Below are 16,021 nucleotides of genomic sequence, written 5' to 3'. Positions count from 1 at the left end.
CCACACAAAACATCAAACAATTTAATGACAGTGGTGTTGTGCATTTGAGGGTTGGCACGGGTGTTAACTATGAGATGAGATGGAACCTGCTCCCCTCCACTTTCACTTTCACCTGAGAGCCTTATATATAGTTTCATTAATTTATTCTTACAAACTGAAAAATGAAAGAGAGGCAGGTGCATTATAAGCTATAGGCTGGGATATTATGAGACCCCTGAAACCTCTTAATGTCCACACTGGCATGAGTCTGGATGGACTGAATCAATGCAGAGAAAAGATGCTGCTCTTGCTCCTGCGGATTGTGCCTCCATTAGTCTTGATGGAGCCAGGAACCCGAGATACCGTCTCTAATCTATTTTGGAGGAATTTATGCTGCGAGTCCTTAACAGGACATGCTGCAGATTACACATCAGCAAAGTGCAAAGATGTCGTAGTTGCATTGAACAAAGCATTAGGGATGTGCAGAGAGCCCAGTATTTGTATTTGTATCTGTATTTGTTGAGGCAGCAAAAATGATTTGTATTTGTATTCGAATAAAAGTGAACAGAGGCTTAAAAAATCCTGTTTTTGTTTTTATTACATTTTTAATTTTAGAAAATTAAAGTATTACAAAGTGTTATAAATAAACTACCTTACTAAGGAGTTCCCCACACCGGGCCTCAAAGTGGAGTTTCCCAGATCATAGACAACTGCGCTGACTACTTAGCTAAAACTTTACTCAGCGCCTCATTGCAGACAGACCTCTACTTATTTATATACCCATAACACAGAGACAGCACACCATGTAATGTGTAGGGAGGAACTTCAAAGGCGATTCTTGCTTTGCACTTTTCATTTATTGCCTATTTTTTACAGCCTAACTTTGTGGAAACAACAAGAAGTGGAACAACAGGTTATGGAGAGTCCCTTGAGAGCACTTTGCGGGAGTGATGTCCTAATAAGGAAATGTGCGTCATGTAGTAGGGGGATGTGACTCCCCTCGTTGAGACCTGCTGATAGATGTAACAGTGGACCAGAGGAGAGAGACTGAAATAGCAATGTAACTGACCTGCGTGCTGGTATCTGACATGTTTTTTTTCTTGTCGAAAACAAATAATTTTAAAAATATTTTTATGAAACAAATATTCATAAAAAAATAAAACAACAACCCACTATTTGTGCTTTGCTGAATAACATATTTGTATTGGGACACATCCCTACAAAGCATGACAAGTGAATATAGTGAACAGGGGAAACATTTTTTTATATTTCTGCGGCCTCAGACACTATGGTCTGTGTCTCAGCTGGTCTGCAGGTTTTTACTCTAACAAAACTTTATTTTAAACTCTATGTCAGGCTGAATTGTAGGGAAATAAACTTTAAAACGAGGCACATTTGGATGACATTTAGAATATTTGCTTCTGATGTAACAGTGGAACAATAAAAATATGGTTTCTTGCATTTGGAAATTTCACTCAATCAAGCAATGAGGTGTTTAAACACGTAGACACACAAATATGTCTTGTATTGCATCTTCAGTATTTGCTGTTGAAATTTAGTTGTATATGAATGTAATTTCTAAGAGACAGGGTTATGTATAGTGTCATAGTTTTATGTAGTGTAAAAAATTAAATTTTCCCTCCTTACTTTAGAACTACTAGAACAGCCTGCAGTATTAAAGCAACGTGTCTGCGCCATCTGGAGTTAAGTCTTTTGCTGACTATCTGGTGTGTTCATGAAGTTGCAGTAGTGTGCGGCAAATTTTACCCTCATGTAAAGCAGTTTCAAATGGAAAAGAGCTACAGAAGAATAATGAAAAATTTTCTCTCTCCTCTCCATCAATTGTCATCAGGAAATCATTTTAAAATGACTAAAATCTGTAATACGATTTATTGAAGTAAATAATATTAAAAGGTAAATATGTGATGTAGGGGTGATACACACTCATTCAGCTGACTCACCATGAATTAAATACAAAAGGACATAATTAAATCTTATTGACACAATGATCTTGTGTCATTTCTTTACATTTATTTCAGGAGACAGTTACATACCATGAATATAATAGTGAGACATCTGTTACAACACAACTCTAACAGACTCATTCATTCACATTTTACACATAATATCAAGTATATAGTCCACAACATTACTATCATCACGCTTTTAGAGGTAAGAGGTGGAAGAATTCTTTAACCCCCCTGATACAACACAGTGCATATGTCCCTTTAGCCATGTGCATGTTCCCATTTGATTAATAATCTGTAATGATCACTGTCACATCTGGGGGAAAGAAACCCTGTCCACTCTTTGTTGCAGCAAGTAGTTAAGTGCATGTGCAGCACCTGATTGGGTCCCACTGATTTTAACCACAACATGATGGCGTAGTGATCTATAAGTGCTATGCAGAGGGCTGAGTGAAGATTTGGGATTCCAGCACGAGTCGTCAAAAATCAACAAAATGAAATGCAGCTCATGGAATGTTTAAGGGGACGTAAACACCGAGGAATAAAAGTTCACATGACTGAGGCAGACATTCAGAACACGGGCCATTCAATCCGCACTATGTTGCACTGCACTGGGGTTTGGGTATTTGAAAGAGGGGCTTAGAGGTAAGTAACTCATTCCTCCAGGGTCCGGAAAGCGTTCTGCATGTCCTCCAGCAGCTGGGCGTAGTCTGCTTTGATCTTAGCTTCGCCGTCCTTAACAGGGTCCTGAACAATCCATCATATAGAGAGAGAATGAAACAAAACAAAAAATAAGCAATTATTAGATCAACTGAAGAACAAAATCTCTTAAATGAAAGCAGACAGAACCCCAAGCCTGTTTATTTATCTATCCTGAAATCAGACAAAAAAAAAAACCTTGATGAACCACCTGATCCCACTAAATACGATGGCGTGGAACAATCACGTACCTTGAACTTCATCGAGCTGATCTTATACAGGATCTCTCCCAAGTGCTCCCTGATCATGGCCCAGGTGATTTTGTTGTCAGTCTGAGCTGTGGACTCCACTGCGTGACGGGCCATGTCGTAAAAAGCAATCATGTTTGAGAGGATGCCAACAGTTTTGTAGAAGGGGCAGAACCTGTATGTGAAGGGACAGGAGAGACATGTGAGATGTCTGCCATTACTATCCACTGGTGACTTGTCTTAGGTCAAACTAATGTAGCATAATAGCTTTTCTGTTGTTACCACAGACATGGTGTCCTAAAATTAATTTCTAAACTGTTTAGTTTCTGGACAGTCCTTCTAAATGGCACTACAACATGAACTTCAGCTGCTGTGGAGCAAAGAGTAGCTACTTAAATGCTATTAAGATAAAAGCTAAAGTGATTGTTTTCACCTGTCGTAGGGGGTGTAACCGTTCTGCTGCAGGAAGTCATCTTTGATGAGCTTGGCAACCTCTAGAGTTATCTTGTCTGTCTCAGCCAGAGAAGCCTGTGGAGAAATAATGAGGATCAGTCTGTTTTATTTTTTCAGAGCGGCTCATGCTAACAATTGGATGATTAATTCCTCAACTCTGGGTGAATTATTTTCTTTAAGACACATTTCACAAATCAAATGCACCAATTAACAGGCTGTAAAAATGAGGGCATCTAGAAACAATACTTTAATTAAAAGGTCAGATCTACAAGTGACCAACAGTGTGTATTTTTTTTTAATCTGCTGCACCTTCAATAAGACTTTCTTTGTAGTAATTGTTTTCTGAGCCGACAGATAAAAACTTCTGAGGGAATAGTTTGTCTTATATAATCTTAACCGTCCTCACCTTGCCTACAAGCTGCACGATTTCAGCCAGGTCCTCCTCCTCCTGCAGGATCTCTTTGGCTTTTGTACGTAGAGGCACAAACTCAGGGAACTGTTTGTCGTAATATTCATCCAGAGCTCGTGTGTACTTGCTGTAACTAATCAGCCAGTTTACAGAAGGGAAATGCTTTCTCTGAGCCAGCTTCTTGTCCAATCCCCAGAACACCTGAAAATAAGAAGAAAGAAAAAAGATCACTCACACACACACACACAGAATGGTAAGCAAGAAAAACAAAAGAAAAATACATTGACTATGAGGTGAATTAAGTGAAATGTTAAGGAACAAGTGCTGAGAAGTCACTACCCATCACTTACCTGAACAATGCCCAATGTGGCTGAAGTTACAGGGTCTGAGAAGTCTCCACCAGGGGGCGACACACTGAAAGGAATTCACCATATTAATTGATAATGTACCTTTCAGGCCATGGTTCATTTTGTTATGTGGCCTTCTTTTCCCACTCTCATGAAAAAGCTTCATAGGAGAGAAAGCTTATAACAAAGCTGTCTAAGACTTTTCTCAAGACCCAATATTTTGCACAAAGCGTTAAAAAAAATAATGGAGAAAAAAATACAACTTAGAAGAGGTAGAGAGTAATTTCACCACCAAAAGGAAGTTTCAATACAAAATAGTATGTTGTGTGCATATATTTGATTTCAAAGCATCCATCATTTTCTGGTGAGCAGTTATAGTAGTAGTAAGTAAGTAATTCATAGGCATTTTCTCTCCTTATATGAAAGCCAACTCACGCTCCTACGATGCTGACGCTGCCTTCTCTCTCTGGATTTCCCAGGCACTTCACACGTCCAGCGCGCTCATAGAAGGAGGCGAGCCTGGCGCCCAGGTAAGCAGGATAACCGCTGTCTACACACAACAACATACACGACATCTTGTTTACTGTCCAACACCACCTTTAGAAATACATATAAAAAAAACACTGTATGACTATATGAACTCACCAGCAGGCATTTCAGCCAACCTTCCAGAGATTTCTCTCAGAGCTTCGGCCCATCGAGATGTCGAGTCGGCCATCATGCTCACATTATAACCCATATCTCTGAAGTATTCAGACAGTGTGATCCCTGCAGAGGCAAACGGACATTCTAAGTTTCTCCATTTCTTATAAAGAAAGAGACACTGAAATTTTGTTTTTCCGAAATTTCATTTAAAAAAATCCATGTAGTAGTGGTTAAAACTTTTAAAAAGGCTATTTTGTTGGTACCTGTGTAAATGGAAGCCTCTCTGGCAGCCACAGGCATGTTGGACGTATTAGCAACCAGTGCTGTTCTCTTCATGATGCTCTCAACCTTGCCATCGACTTCCATGGTAAGCTGTTGGGTAAGAGCAGTGTTAACATTATACAACATGAACACTATTCTGAAGATTTTCTGCTCTAAACAATATTAACCTGAATCTTTAATTCATTCATCCATCCCTTCCCTTTACTTATTTATTATTTTTTAAGATAAAAAAGGGAGCTGACGGTGGCCGAGTATGTTGTATATTGTGCAGAAATCTCAGATATGACAAATTAAAAGCTTTACGTTCTTCCACCAACCTCGGGGAAATCTCGCAGTACTTCAGACATTTCATTTCCACGCTCTCCACAGCCGACATAGATGATGACGTCACTGTTGGAGTACTTGGACAACGACTGAGAGATCACCGTCTTTCCGCATCCAAAGGCACCTGGTATAGCAGTGGTGCCGCCCTGCACGCAACTATACAGCACAAAGGTCCATGCAGTTTGATTTACAGCTTACAGATTTTATCACACAGAGTAAAATATGTGGTCAGTTCAAGATGATGTGAAGTTAAAACTGAGGCTGACGTTGCTTAACTCAGATTAGGATTACTCACGGGAAAAGGGCGTCCAGAACTCTCTGACCAGTGAGCAGCGGATAATTGGCAGGTAGCTTCTCTGTGACTGGGCGGATTTGTCGTACTGGCCACACCTGCACCATGGTGAACTTCTCCTTTACGCCTTCAAAGTCAAGCTCCAGAACCACATCCTGAATACAACGCGATCAGAGAAACACAGTGCGTCACATTCGCAGAAACACTGATTAGAACAGAAGAATGGTTATTCAGGACAAACACTCACAGAAATGTCGTAGTTTCCTTGTGGGGCCACGTAGGTGACGGTGCCTCTGCTGCGAGGTGGAAGCATCAGTTTGTGCTTTATTAAGGAGTTTTCGAACACCATGCCGTAGATATCGCCACCTGTAATGTGACTGCCAACCTGGAGAGGGGATCACATATAATTAGTCGGAACAGTTGGAGGGGAGAGACTGAGTTCACATCCATAGTTCACACATAAAAGAAAACATATTTTTCTTACCCGGAGACTCTGGACGGGGGAAAATTCCCATTTGAGGTCTCTGTTAAGGGCACCAATGTTTACTCCTCTTGGGATGTAGATACTCTGAGTGAGGTCATTGATGTCTTTAAGTGGACGCTGAATGCCGTCAAAGATGGAGCCCATGACTCCGGGCCCCAACTCTACAGAGAGGGGTTTACCTGTGCGAAGGACAGGGTCACCAACAGACACACCAGCTGTGGCATCAAGTTAGGGAAACTGCAGGCACCTTGACACACTAGACTAGCCTTAAAAGTCTCAGTCTCTAATTTACTGACTTAACAAATGCTTAAATGCCAAAATGTAACATTTATGATATTATTTGAATTTAATTTTAAGGTGAATCATGACACGGTTTGTTAAATGTTTGAATGTAGCAGCAAAAAGGATACAAGTCTCCTCGTAGACCTGGATGGTTGCCATGTCTCCCTCTAAACGGATGATTTCTCCGACCAGCTCGCTGTGACCTACACGGACAAGCTCGTACATGGCTGCTCCAGCCATCGCTGTAGCTGTCACCACTGTTGATTGGATAAGTTAAAAAAAAAAAAGAGGAGAAAAGATAGAAATTGATACAATGAACAAATCTGCTGGACAAGAAATAGGTTGAAAATCCTTGCTGGGGCTTGTGAAGTTTTGTCTTGTTTACATTTTTACATGTACTTGCATAACATTCAAACTAAGTACCATGTAAAAATAAGAAATGTATGTACATATATGTCAGTATCACAGTATAAGATGACATATGTGTGATGTGATAAAGAATTTTAACCATATTGCTCAACCCAAGAAGAGCCTATTGGGCCTGGGACCCCCCACTGATACAGACTCTATCCACCCACAAACATTACATGTTACATTATATTATATTATATACATTATAATTGTATTATATTGTTTAGGATTACTTAATTTTGTGTATATTTTTGACTGTTATATACCACAACACCAAGGCAAATTCCTTGTACGTGCAAATAAATAAATCTGTTTCTGATTTAATATCTTATTACAATAGTGTGAACGGTTGTCAAAAGACACTAACACGTTTGCAAGATAAAATGGTATACGTGGCTTTTGCTAAACAATAAAATCTATCCATTCAAAGAAAAGGCTAATAAACCAGACCTGGTCCAGAAACCCCATGAACATATCCAAATTCGCTTTCTCGGTCTTCATCCTGGATCTTAGGAAGTTTTGAGGTATCCATCGTGACAGTTTCTGTCCTGAAAAATCCCTTTAGGCATGAATATGAGACACAGATGATGTCAAGTAATGTAGATTGTTACACAGCTGAGAAAACTTTAACACACACATCATGCACTACCTCTTCTTTACCAATGACAGCGAGACTAAAGATACAGAGCAAAGGTGTCTTTCTTTTTTTTGGACACACAACAATGAGATGCACATTTATACATGAGCACCAAACCAGATATAAGATTAACTAACTGTCTAACTGGAAATGAATGGCCAAGCCTGACAGTTTAAGGTCACTACTAGCTAACTCAGCTGAAGCTGCTAAACCTTTCATCTATTTCAACCAGGGTCGAAGAAATGTTAAAGTAAGTTATCTGGTTACTACTGTTCATCGCTGAACACATGTTTGCTTGTCAAATGGAAACAATTATGTTTGTTACTACACACGCAGGGTTACAGGAGCAAAGCTGATTTGTGCGTGTGCACGTAGAAGTCAGGTGACTAGCTAGCAAACACAAGCTATATTCATCATTATCACAGATAGGTTAAAGCTGAATTAGCGATTATTCATGCAGTATTTGGGCTAAGACTGGAGGGAAATCGTAGCTTTCGGTTGTCAAAATCACCAAAAAATACCTACAGTACAAATGCCTTACCTTGTCTTTATATGTAGTACTCCAGGTTTGTCTATAACGTAGCAGGCTGAGGAGGAGCTTCACTGTGCTAATCACCTGCCTGGCACCGGACTGTCACGGGAAGAAAACATCTCCATTGTGGCTCAAGCGGCTTCCTCCGTCCGGACGTGTTGAGCTGTCTGTAGAGCCAACATGGCGTCCGCAGCTCAACAGTTTCCTAGTCGATGATAGGTTCCGCCGGTCGACACACTGCCAGCGGGCGCATTACTGACCTCTGCTGGATATAAATAATAAGTTCACCTGCAACAAACTACATTTATGCAAATGTAAGAAAATGAAGAAACCAAAGTCCAACAACTGTGACTTTACAAATATTTAGCAGTAAATACTTGAATTTTACTTGGTTTTCATATTTTACCTTGTTAGTTACCATTTTTATGTTACTAGGCTACATGGCAGGGGTGGATTTAGTGATTGGGGGCCCCAGTCAAACTCTGTCTTGCTTTATTTTCACCCTTTCTCTAACTGGGAATGTTGGTATTGGCAGTGGTAGAAGAAGTACTCAAAACATTTTTCTTACTTAGATGTTCTTAACTTGTGTCCAAGGTGGAGCTTTTAATTCTTATATAATGCTGGATAGTTTAACCAATAATAATGCATCATATTTTATTATGTTATATTTTGTGAGTAAAATCTGAATCTGCAATGTAACCAGTAATATTATCCAGTCAGGTGAATGTAGTGGTGCAATGTTTTTCTCTGAAGTAGAAGTATACAGTTGCATATTTTGGGGGTCTTTTGTAAGTTGTTTCAGGGAACAGTGAATTAGAATAGTAACTTAATTCAATATTTTTCACATCTAAACATCATAATAAATCTATAGCTGTTGTTTTAACTGGGGGCTCCCAGGCAGTTGCCTACATTGATTAATGGTAAAATATTACATATTATTACTTATTACATGGTAATACTACAGTATAACTACATTTGATACCTCTGTACCAATAATACCTCATAATTATGTGGTACATACATACCTAGTGAAATTAACTGTAAAATAAATTGTTTTATAGGTAATTTCTCTAATGGACTATTAATTTCAGCCACCGTTATGAGAAATAATAATTAACTGAAAAATGTATGCAGTATATTTACTGTAAGAGGTTGATTGACATGTTTCAAAAATGCCTTGTTGCAGTCATATGCACACCCAATGAAAAGCTTCTGCACATGAACTACACTATAGGAAGAAGAAGGTAAAATATGAGACTATCATAACATGATTTTCTGGGTAATACTAAAGAATTTACTGACATGTCAACATTTTCAGAGATGCGTCACAACAAATAATAATTTATTTGCAGAAAAAAACAAACTGTGCTCTGACTGTTCATGATACTCTATACATACCACAGGACACAAAATGAGGTAGCAATTACATTTTGGAAAATATATAATGGAATCAAACACTCACATAATGTAGGGAGGGGCACATTCAGTTAAAAATATTATCAGTTATTATAAGTTTATAACACTGAATTCATTCATAAACAATAGGGCTTTTTCAAAGCTGACATTTGTCATGGTAGGAAAAGCACAGGTCTTACTAATAACATTAACAATGGCTCGTTATATTCAAATGTCCCAGACAGTGTGACAGTAAGCTGTTATGCACAATACCAGGACCCTGAAACTGAGGCAGCTAAATGGAATTCAGGCATCATTCATTTTTATTATTTACACCTGTGTTTTTCTTACTGTGACATATCAAAATGAAAAAGGCCTATAACTGTGATGTCACTTTTAATGCTGCACATTTCATCAGTGGAGTGATAGGTACGATGCATTCAAGGTGTCAGTTTATTCTTTCAGGAGAGATCTTTGTTTAGAAGTTGAGTTCAGTTCAACAGGACACATCTTCTAAAGATTTTTAAGCTTCAGAAAACCAATGGCTCACATCACATCAGAGGTATAAAACTAAACATATATTCATCATACAAATAATCACTTTAAAAAAAAACGTATATAGTAGATCTGAAAATTCACCTGTCAATGAGAAGTGAGAAATGAATGTGGCAGCACAGTATTAACATGAGATCAACTGAAGGTACTCAGTGGGTCGGCATCCTTTAGGTCGAGGTCACAGTTTTGCTTTATTTGCACTGAAGATCCAATGAGGCAAAACTTCAGGCAGGTGCTACACTTTGTGTTTGGTCAGTCTGACCACTCGTTTTCATCCAGCTCAGAGTCATCCTCAGAGTCACTGTACTCCACCGCAATACGCCGGGACAAGATGGTCGCCACGTCGTTCCCCACTGGCTCACGCTTACTCTGCTGCTCTTGCTGCTCTTGGACTTTCTTCAGCTGGATGCCTAATAAGGGCAAAAGTATATATATTAACAATAAGATCACTCACAAATATTGTACATCGGTCAAGGTCTTGTACATAGCGGCAGGTCATTTATCTGACCAGCAGAAAACACTACATAATACATGTCTGACCGTGCCAATACTCACCCATGCGGATGGCAGACAGCAGATCACTTCTCGCATCTCTCACAGTTTTAGTCTCTGCTCTGCTGCCTTCACTGTGTCCTGATAGGTACGAGGGTGCAGCTGGGGGAGGGAGAGGTGGAGGTGGGGGACCCGGGGGAGGAGGAACCGTACGAGGCCCCAGAGGAGGTACAGGTGGGAGCGGGTAACCTGGGCCCACATGCAAAACTCCATTATGAGGTGTTGGTGGTAGTGCACCCAGGGGAAAACCAAAGGCCGTCTGTGCCGATGGAATGGCTGGACCCGGGGCAGGAGGAGGAGGGACAGAGCTGGTCGACAATGAAAAAAAGAGGATTATGTTGCAGTTGCTGGAAAAGTGATATATTTAATGCTTTCTGTGATAATGCAACAGTTGTTCTTGGAAAAAAAACATACTTATAATCTGCAGGTGGACGTATTGAACTGTTCATTCGGTCTGCAGCGTGAGGCTCTGCTACGGAGTAGGTTACTCTCTTGTAGTTGACATCAATGCTGTGGTATTCATGCTCCACAGGTGGTGAGGGGTTTGCGTTCCCAGGCACGTAATCATGAGACTTGGCATAGTTACAAGCAGCGTGGGCAGGCACTGGAGGGATGGGGTAGTCTGGGAGTTCGGGCCTGGATAAACAATGAAAGACAGACAGCTTCTCATGCAGATGCCTTCACATATCCAGATGGTGGATTTGTTGTTATAAAATCAAAACTGAAGCTTTACACAACACACATATGGCGATTTGAGTTGCAAGGTCCGCATCATGAAAATAGAATCTTACCCTGTAATACCGCCAATGTTTGTTTTTACATTTTCCTCAAACCTTTTTCTTCACTAATATTCTCTGAAATCAACTTTCTGTCTTGGTTATTATTTTTTTGCATATAATATATGATCTTTTTAAAGGTTTAAATGTTTCTTAGGTATTTAAAAGTAGAAAGTGACAGTAAACATAGGGACAAAGACATAGGGGACATCTTATGCAATATTGACAGTAATATCCTAATACTTTTCATTGTGAATAGGACTGCATGAGCATTGTGCATGACTTTCCAGAGAAGATTAAAACTAGATCAAAATATTTCATATGTAGTAGCAGAAAGATTAGATGCTCCATCAGGGATCATGCTATCACGTGAACATGCAAACACTCGCACACATGCAGAGAACTAAAACTGCACACAGATGATTTTAAATTAAAAGCCTGGTGCTTGAATATGCTTAAAAGAACAACCATGACTGCAACAGTTTTTCCAAAGCTGTGCAGTTTGTGACGTGTGAGGCGTCAAATCCATTTGAAAACACAAATTCCTTGATTGCATTTAAAAAAACACCCCCAATAAAAAAACAGGCCCTATGTAAAAGCACAAACCTGCCGTCAGGGGACAGCGAGCCCTCAGACGATGCCCCTCGTCGCAGTGTCTGTGGATGGCGGTGATCTGGACGAAGCTCTTTATCGAACGCCATCATGTTCCACTCTTGTCTGCGGTTTCGAGCCTTTCTCACCTTCTTCACTTCGCGCTGAAGGGTGCTACTTTCCACACATCGCTTCTGTTCCTGGATGGAGGGACAGAAAATGAGATGAAAACTCACATTATAAATACATATGTAAAGATAAAGAAACAAACAAACAAAAAAAACATCAGTGGTTCTCACCCTTTGCCTCCTCCTCTCTTTCCTCTTATCCTCTGTGTCCTGAAGCATTTTCTCCTTCCACAAGTCAAAAAAGTATGACGGGTCTGAGTAGTATTTCATTGCATCAGTGGAATCCTCTCTACATGTAAAAAACAAATCCCTATGTGAAATGACACATTTAACTGAGGATGTAAGCTGATCAGATGTTGCACTTACAGTACATGCAGTACCTGTAGGCAGTGAGGGTGCTGAGAGGAGGAGGCCTGTCGCTGCTGTTGTACATCTCAGACACAGAGTTCGGAGTGCTGCCCTTAGACAAAACCTGTTGGTCCTGGATGGTAGAGCTTTTAAATGCTTTCCTCATGTTTATGTCCTGAAGAGAGACTGCAAAAGAGCAAGACAGAGGTTTCAGATTTAACACTTAAACATTTGTGAGAATGAATGAGTAAGGCATAAAAGATCATTTCATTTGTCTGTTAATTCCATTGAGTGTTTTTGCAAAACTCTGCAGGTCAATCTCAGCACAGTCAGAGCGTCACTAACCCTCCTCCACACTGGAGTCCAGCTGGGTGACCTTGTCGGCCAAGCGGTCGATGCGGTCCTGGAGACAGTTTGCACGCACATAAAAGGTGTTGGCTTCATTAAAAAGTTCTCCAAAAACATTTTCTGCATGTTTACCTGCAAAAAGCCCGAATTGGGAGGAAAAGGGGGAAAAAAAGAAAAAGAAATGTATGTCAAACTTGTTAAAGACAGAATAGCAGCATACTGCATGGCACAGGACTATAATAAACAAACATGGATGAATATTTCTGAATCCATCATATTTCTCTGGATTATGTACTGAGTTATCAGTCCCTGCACATTACGGCATGAATGGCACTCAGATCCACTTAATGTGGAGACTATCAATAGACTGCCTCTGTTTGTGTCTCCGCCCACTCACTCTCTGTCTTATCTGCCTGTGATACAAAGCTTTACGGTAAGCTCTAAGCTCCTGTAACTTCACTAAATCCCAACACACACACACGCACACACACACACACATACACACACACACACACTAATCAGAGTATCCGTGGGCCAGATGTCCATGAGTAAATTTGCTTCCTAAAATAGTCTTTCCCTCTACATTTTTCTCTCTCATATTTCTGTGCACAAACTGTATGACTCATAGGACAAAACACACAGTTTTTCTAGACTTTGCAACACTTACATTCACCATTTAAACCACTCTTACTCTGCACAAATTGGCTAATTACAATGTACAGTAGACAGATGCCATTACTGACTACCACAAACAGTTTTGCTTTTAAAGTGATATTTGAGTTGTTTTTGTCTCGCTAACAGTGTAACAATCAGGTGACAATGAAGTATAAAAATATAAATAAAAAAGATGCAGCCTGTTTTTTGTGCCGTTCATATTTTGAATCTTTGTCCAAATAGATGGGACTGAATGATTACTTTAAATGACACTGCATGATAAGGAAATAATTTCTCCCAGTTGAAACCATTAAGTAATTTGGTTGTTCCTGAATGCCTTCACTGCCCATTGTCTGTCTTTTAATGAACCTGTTTAATGCTAATATGGGATGATTTTACTCATATGTTGCTGCAGTTGATCTTGCAATTTACATGCTTTAATAGCAGTGGCAACACTTGACCTTGACCTTATTTTGCTCCTGTGATGATCTCAGGTTTAAAGACGCATCTGAACATATGAGTAACCGCTAAATGTGGGTAACTGTGATCTTACTCAGACTACTGAGCTGGCGGATGATGGCGGACAGCGTGTTGTTGGTTACACATTCCAGCTCATTGCCAATTCCATCAGGTACGGCACTGTGGCACAGGTGCCGAGGCTCAATGTTTCTCTTGACCAGAGGCATGACCCCTTCTCACATCTCGGCCACGACACCTGCAGGGAGACAGAGGACAGTGTTGACAGCTCAGTGGATAAAACTTGCAGAGTAAAACTATCAATATTATTCATGAATATCTATTCATAAAGCAACATCAGTAGTAATCAAACATCGTGTCTTCCTCAAATGTCATATTTGTAGGATGTTTCACTGGTACACAGAGGTACAGTAACATGATCTTTGTCACCTGACTATAATTCCTCTATTCATTATTCATAATATAATCTCTATTCATAGCTAAAATGCTACTTAACGCAGTTTGTATATTTTCATATATCTATTTGCACAGTCTACATTAATGAGAAACTGTGCATTGTTATTGATTTTCTCATCGATAAATAGTAGAGTAATGATTCCCTGAATTTTTGTACTGTTGTCTGTAAATGAAGTTGCCAGATAAACACTATAGAAATTAACATTTCTTCGAAATCTGTTGTCATTTTTCATTTTATCTAAACTGAATTTAAATAGTTAAAAAAGACATTTAAGTTTGCAATTGGTTGGCCTGTTCTCTTTTTTTATTTTGATTATATTGGTTTAAAAATAGTGGTAAAAAAAAGCATAATGGACAGCATCAAAGTCTAAATGAAAGCTTTTATGATTTTGATATATTTGCTGTGTTGTATAATTGGGCCACTTGCTGCCGCATGTTAAAATTTATCACCACCTGTCAAATTGATACACCTATTGTGTATTATTTGGCAGTTATTTAAAGGATTAAACATGCATAGCAACTGATTGTGATTAAAGAGGTGTGAAGACATCAGATGTGGCCATTTTTAAAGTGAATTTGCAAGTCACTTTACACTTGTTTTTAAATGAACTTGAGGGATGATTGCCAGTAATGACAGGTGTGGAGGTGAGCCAGGGCTGTTGTAACAATAAGAATATCAAATTCCCATTCTTAACATAATTTTCATATTCTGTGCACCACAGCAAACAAAGGTCACATTCTAGCATTTTAGCATGTATGAAACAAAATATGACGTTATAAATCCAAAGGTCACTTTTCAGTAAAGGTGTGTTGCAAGTTCACATTCTTTGGCTTGTCTAGAAAGTGAAAGTCTCGTCAGTGTATCACTTTAGAATTTCTTTTTTTTATTTTGTCCCCCATCAACTACACTGAGATCACTCTAAAAATTGATCTCTTTGTGGCCAGTATGACCAGAAGGATCTATACAGTTTAACCCTTTTAATGTAATGTACATACATCTGAGTGGAAAAAAAAGTTCCTTAAAACAGTTACTCTTTTAAATATTTTGTCAGCTTGCCTAACTTTTATTTTTTCATGACAGAAAGTTCAAACATCTAGCAGGTAACATGTAAGTTACACCAAACATGTAATTTCTAACAGTATATACCAGCAGCACCAGAAGACGCTTAACAACACTAACAACACACCTACTTCACCACAGAGCAGCCGTGGGTTGACTTGGTTCAACGTACGTTCCTTTTTTTCCACGTCAGCACGCCAGGACGGTGCAGTGAAAGTTGGGTCCAAGCTGTCTCATCAAAATGAAACAAACTCTCTGATGGCTTCCTGTAGTGGTGTGGCGGACAGTGACGGTAGTCATCCCTGCAGGCCGGAGTTCACTCTGAAAACAAATCTCTGGTTCAAATCACAGCTTGAGCCATGAGGGGATTTGGTCAGCAGATTTACTCCTGTCATCCAATCACAGTCGTCATGCCAGCCATTTCACATGCAGGGTTTGACTTCATGATGTATTAGTCCTATTTTTGTGGATTCAAAGTCATAGCTGCCTTCTATGAACTGGATATTTATATGGTAATTATTAGGCTTAAATGTTATAGACCTAATTTTGGTTTTACGACATAATAATTAAGGCTGCAACTTTTTTCATTATTGATTGTGTTTATTAGGGCCTATTTTTCTTGATTAATTGATTAGCCAACAAGTTTAGTCAGATGATAGTGAAAATACCCATCACAAATTTCTCAGGTCC

The 16,021-nt window shown here is 39.4% G+C and overlaps 2 protein-coding genes across 3 annotated transcripts; both read right to left on the bottom strand.

Annotated features, from left to right (window-relative positions):
• Positions 1–1,966: 1,966 nt before the first annotated feature.
• Positions 1,967–8,156, bottom strand: LOC137195528 (V-type proton ATPase catalytic subunit A-like). 2 transcript variants are annotated; one of them, XM_067607972.1, is made up of 15 exons: positions 8,001–8,156; positions 7,273–7,381; positions 6,540–6,668; positions 6,130–6,344; positions 5,893–6,030; positions 5,649–5,800; positions 5,347–5,509; positions 5,011–5,119; positions 4,748–4,870; positions 4,538–4,652; positions 4,106–4,169; positions 3,753–3,956; positions 3,327–3,421; positions 2,897–3,068; positions 1,967–2,693 (listed from the first exon to the last, which is right to left on the bottom strand). In XM_067607972.1, exons 2-15 carry the CDS (start codon positions 7,352–7,354, stop codon positions 2,601–2,603), a joined length of 1,854 nt encoding a protein of 617 aa, XP_067464073.1. In that variant the 5' UTR covers positions 7,355–7,381; positions 8,001–8,156; the 3' UTR covers positions 1,967–2,600. The 2 variants fall into 2 exon arrangements, with proteins under 2 accessions (XP_067464073.1, XP_067464074.1); XM_067607973.1 differs by having other exon boundaries at positions 7,273–7,370; positions 8,001–8,152.
• Positions 8,157–9,295: 1,139 nt separating this feature from the next.
• wasf3a (WASP family member 3a) lies at positions 9,296–15,641 on the bottom strand. Its single transcript, XM_067607971.1, has 9 exons — positions 15,459–15,641; positions 13,892–14,053; positions 12,682–12,816; positions 12,369–12,522; positions 12,160–12,277; positions 11,876–12,060; positions 10,908–11,129; positions 10,497–10,801; positions 9,296–10,351 (listed from the first exon to the last, which is right to left on the bottom strand). Exons 2-9 carry the CDS (start codon positions 14,022–14,024, stop codon positions 10,194–10,196), a joined length of 1,410 nt encoding a protein of 469 aa, XP_067464072.1. The 5' UTR covers positions 14,025–14,053; positions 15,459–15,641; the 3' UTR covers positions 9,296–10,193.
• Between the last annotated feature and the right edge of the window lie 380 nt (positions 15,642–16,021).

Source organism: Thunnus thynnus, chromosome 13 (assembly GCF_963924715.1).
Source record: "Thunnus thynnus chromosome 13, fThuThy2.1, whole genome shotgun sequence".
Taxonomy (NCBI): domain Eukaryota; kingdom Metazoa; phylum Chordata; class Actinopteri; order Scombriformes; family Scombridae; genus Thunnus; species Thunnus thynnus.
This window is presented reverse-complemented; position numbering and strand designations above follow the sequence as displayed.

Excerpts from the sequence above, each read along its gene's own strand:
- LOC137195528 (XM_067607972.1), bottom strand. The coding sequence starts at position 7,354 with ATGGATACCTCAAAACTTCCTAAGATCCAGGATGAAGACCGAGAAAGC. Across the intron at positions 3,957-4,105 it reads CCACATTGGGCATTGTTCAG|GTGTTCTGGGGATTGGACAA; the intron begins GTAAGTGATGGG and ends TCTTATTTTCAG. Across the intron at positions 2,694-2,896 it reads TCAGCTCGATGAAGTTCAAG|GACCCTGTTAAGGACGGCGA; the intron begins GTACGTGATTGT and ends TGGATTGTTCAG.
- wasf3a (XM_067607971.1), bottom strand. The coding sequence starts at position 14,024 with ATGCCTCTGGTCAAGAGAAACATTGAGCCTCGGCACCTGTGCCACAGT. Across the intron at positions 12,523-12,681 it reads GGACTCCAGTGTGGAGGAGG|TCTCTCTTCAGGACATAAAC; the intron begins GTTAGTGACGCT and ends GCTCTTTTGCAG. Across the intron at positions 10,352-10,496 it reads GCTGTCTGCCATCCGCATGG|GCATCCAGCTGAAGAAAGTC; the intron begins GTGAGTATTGGC and ends TGCCCTTATTAG.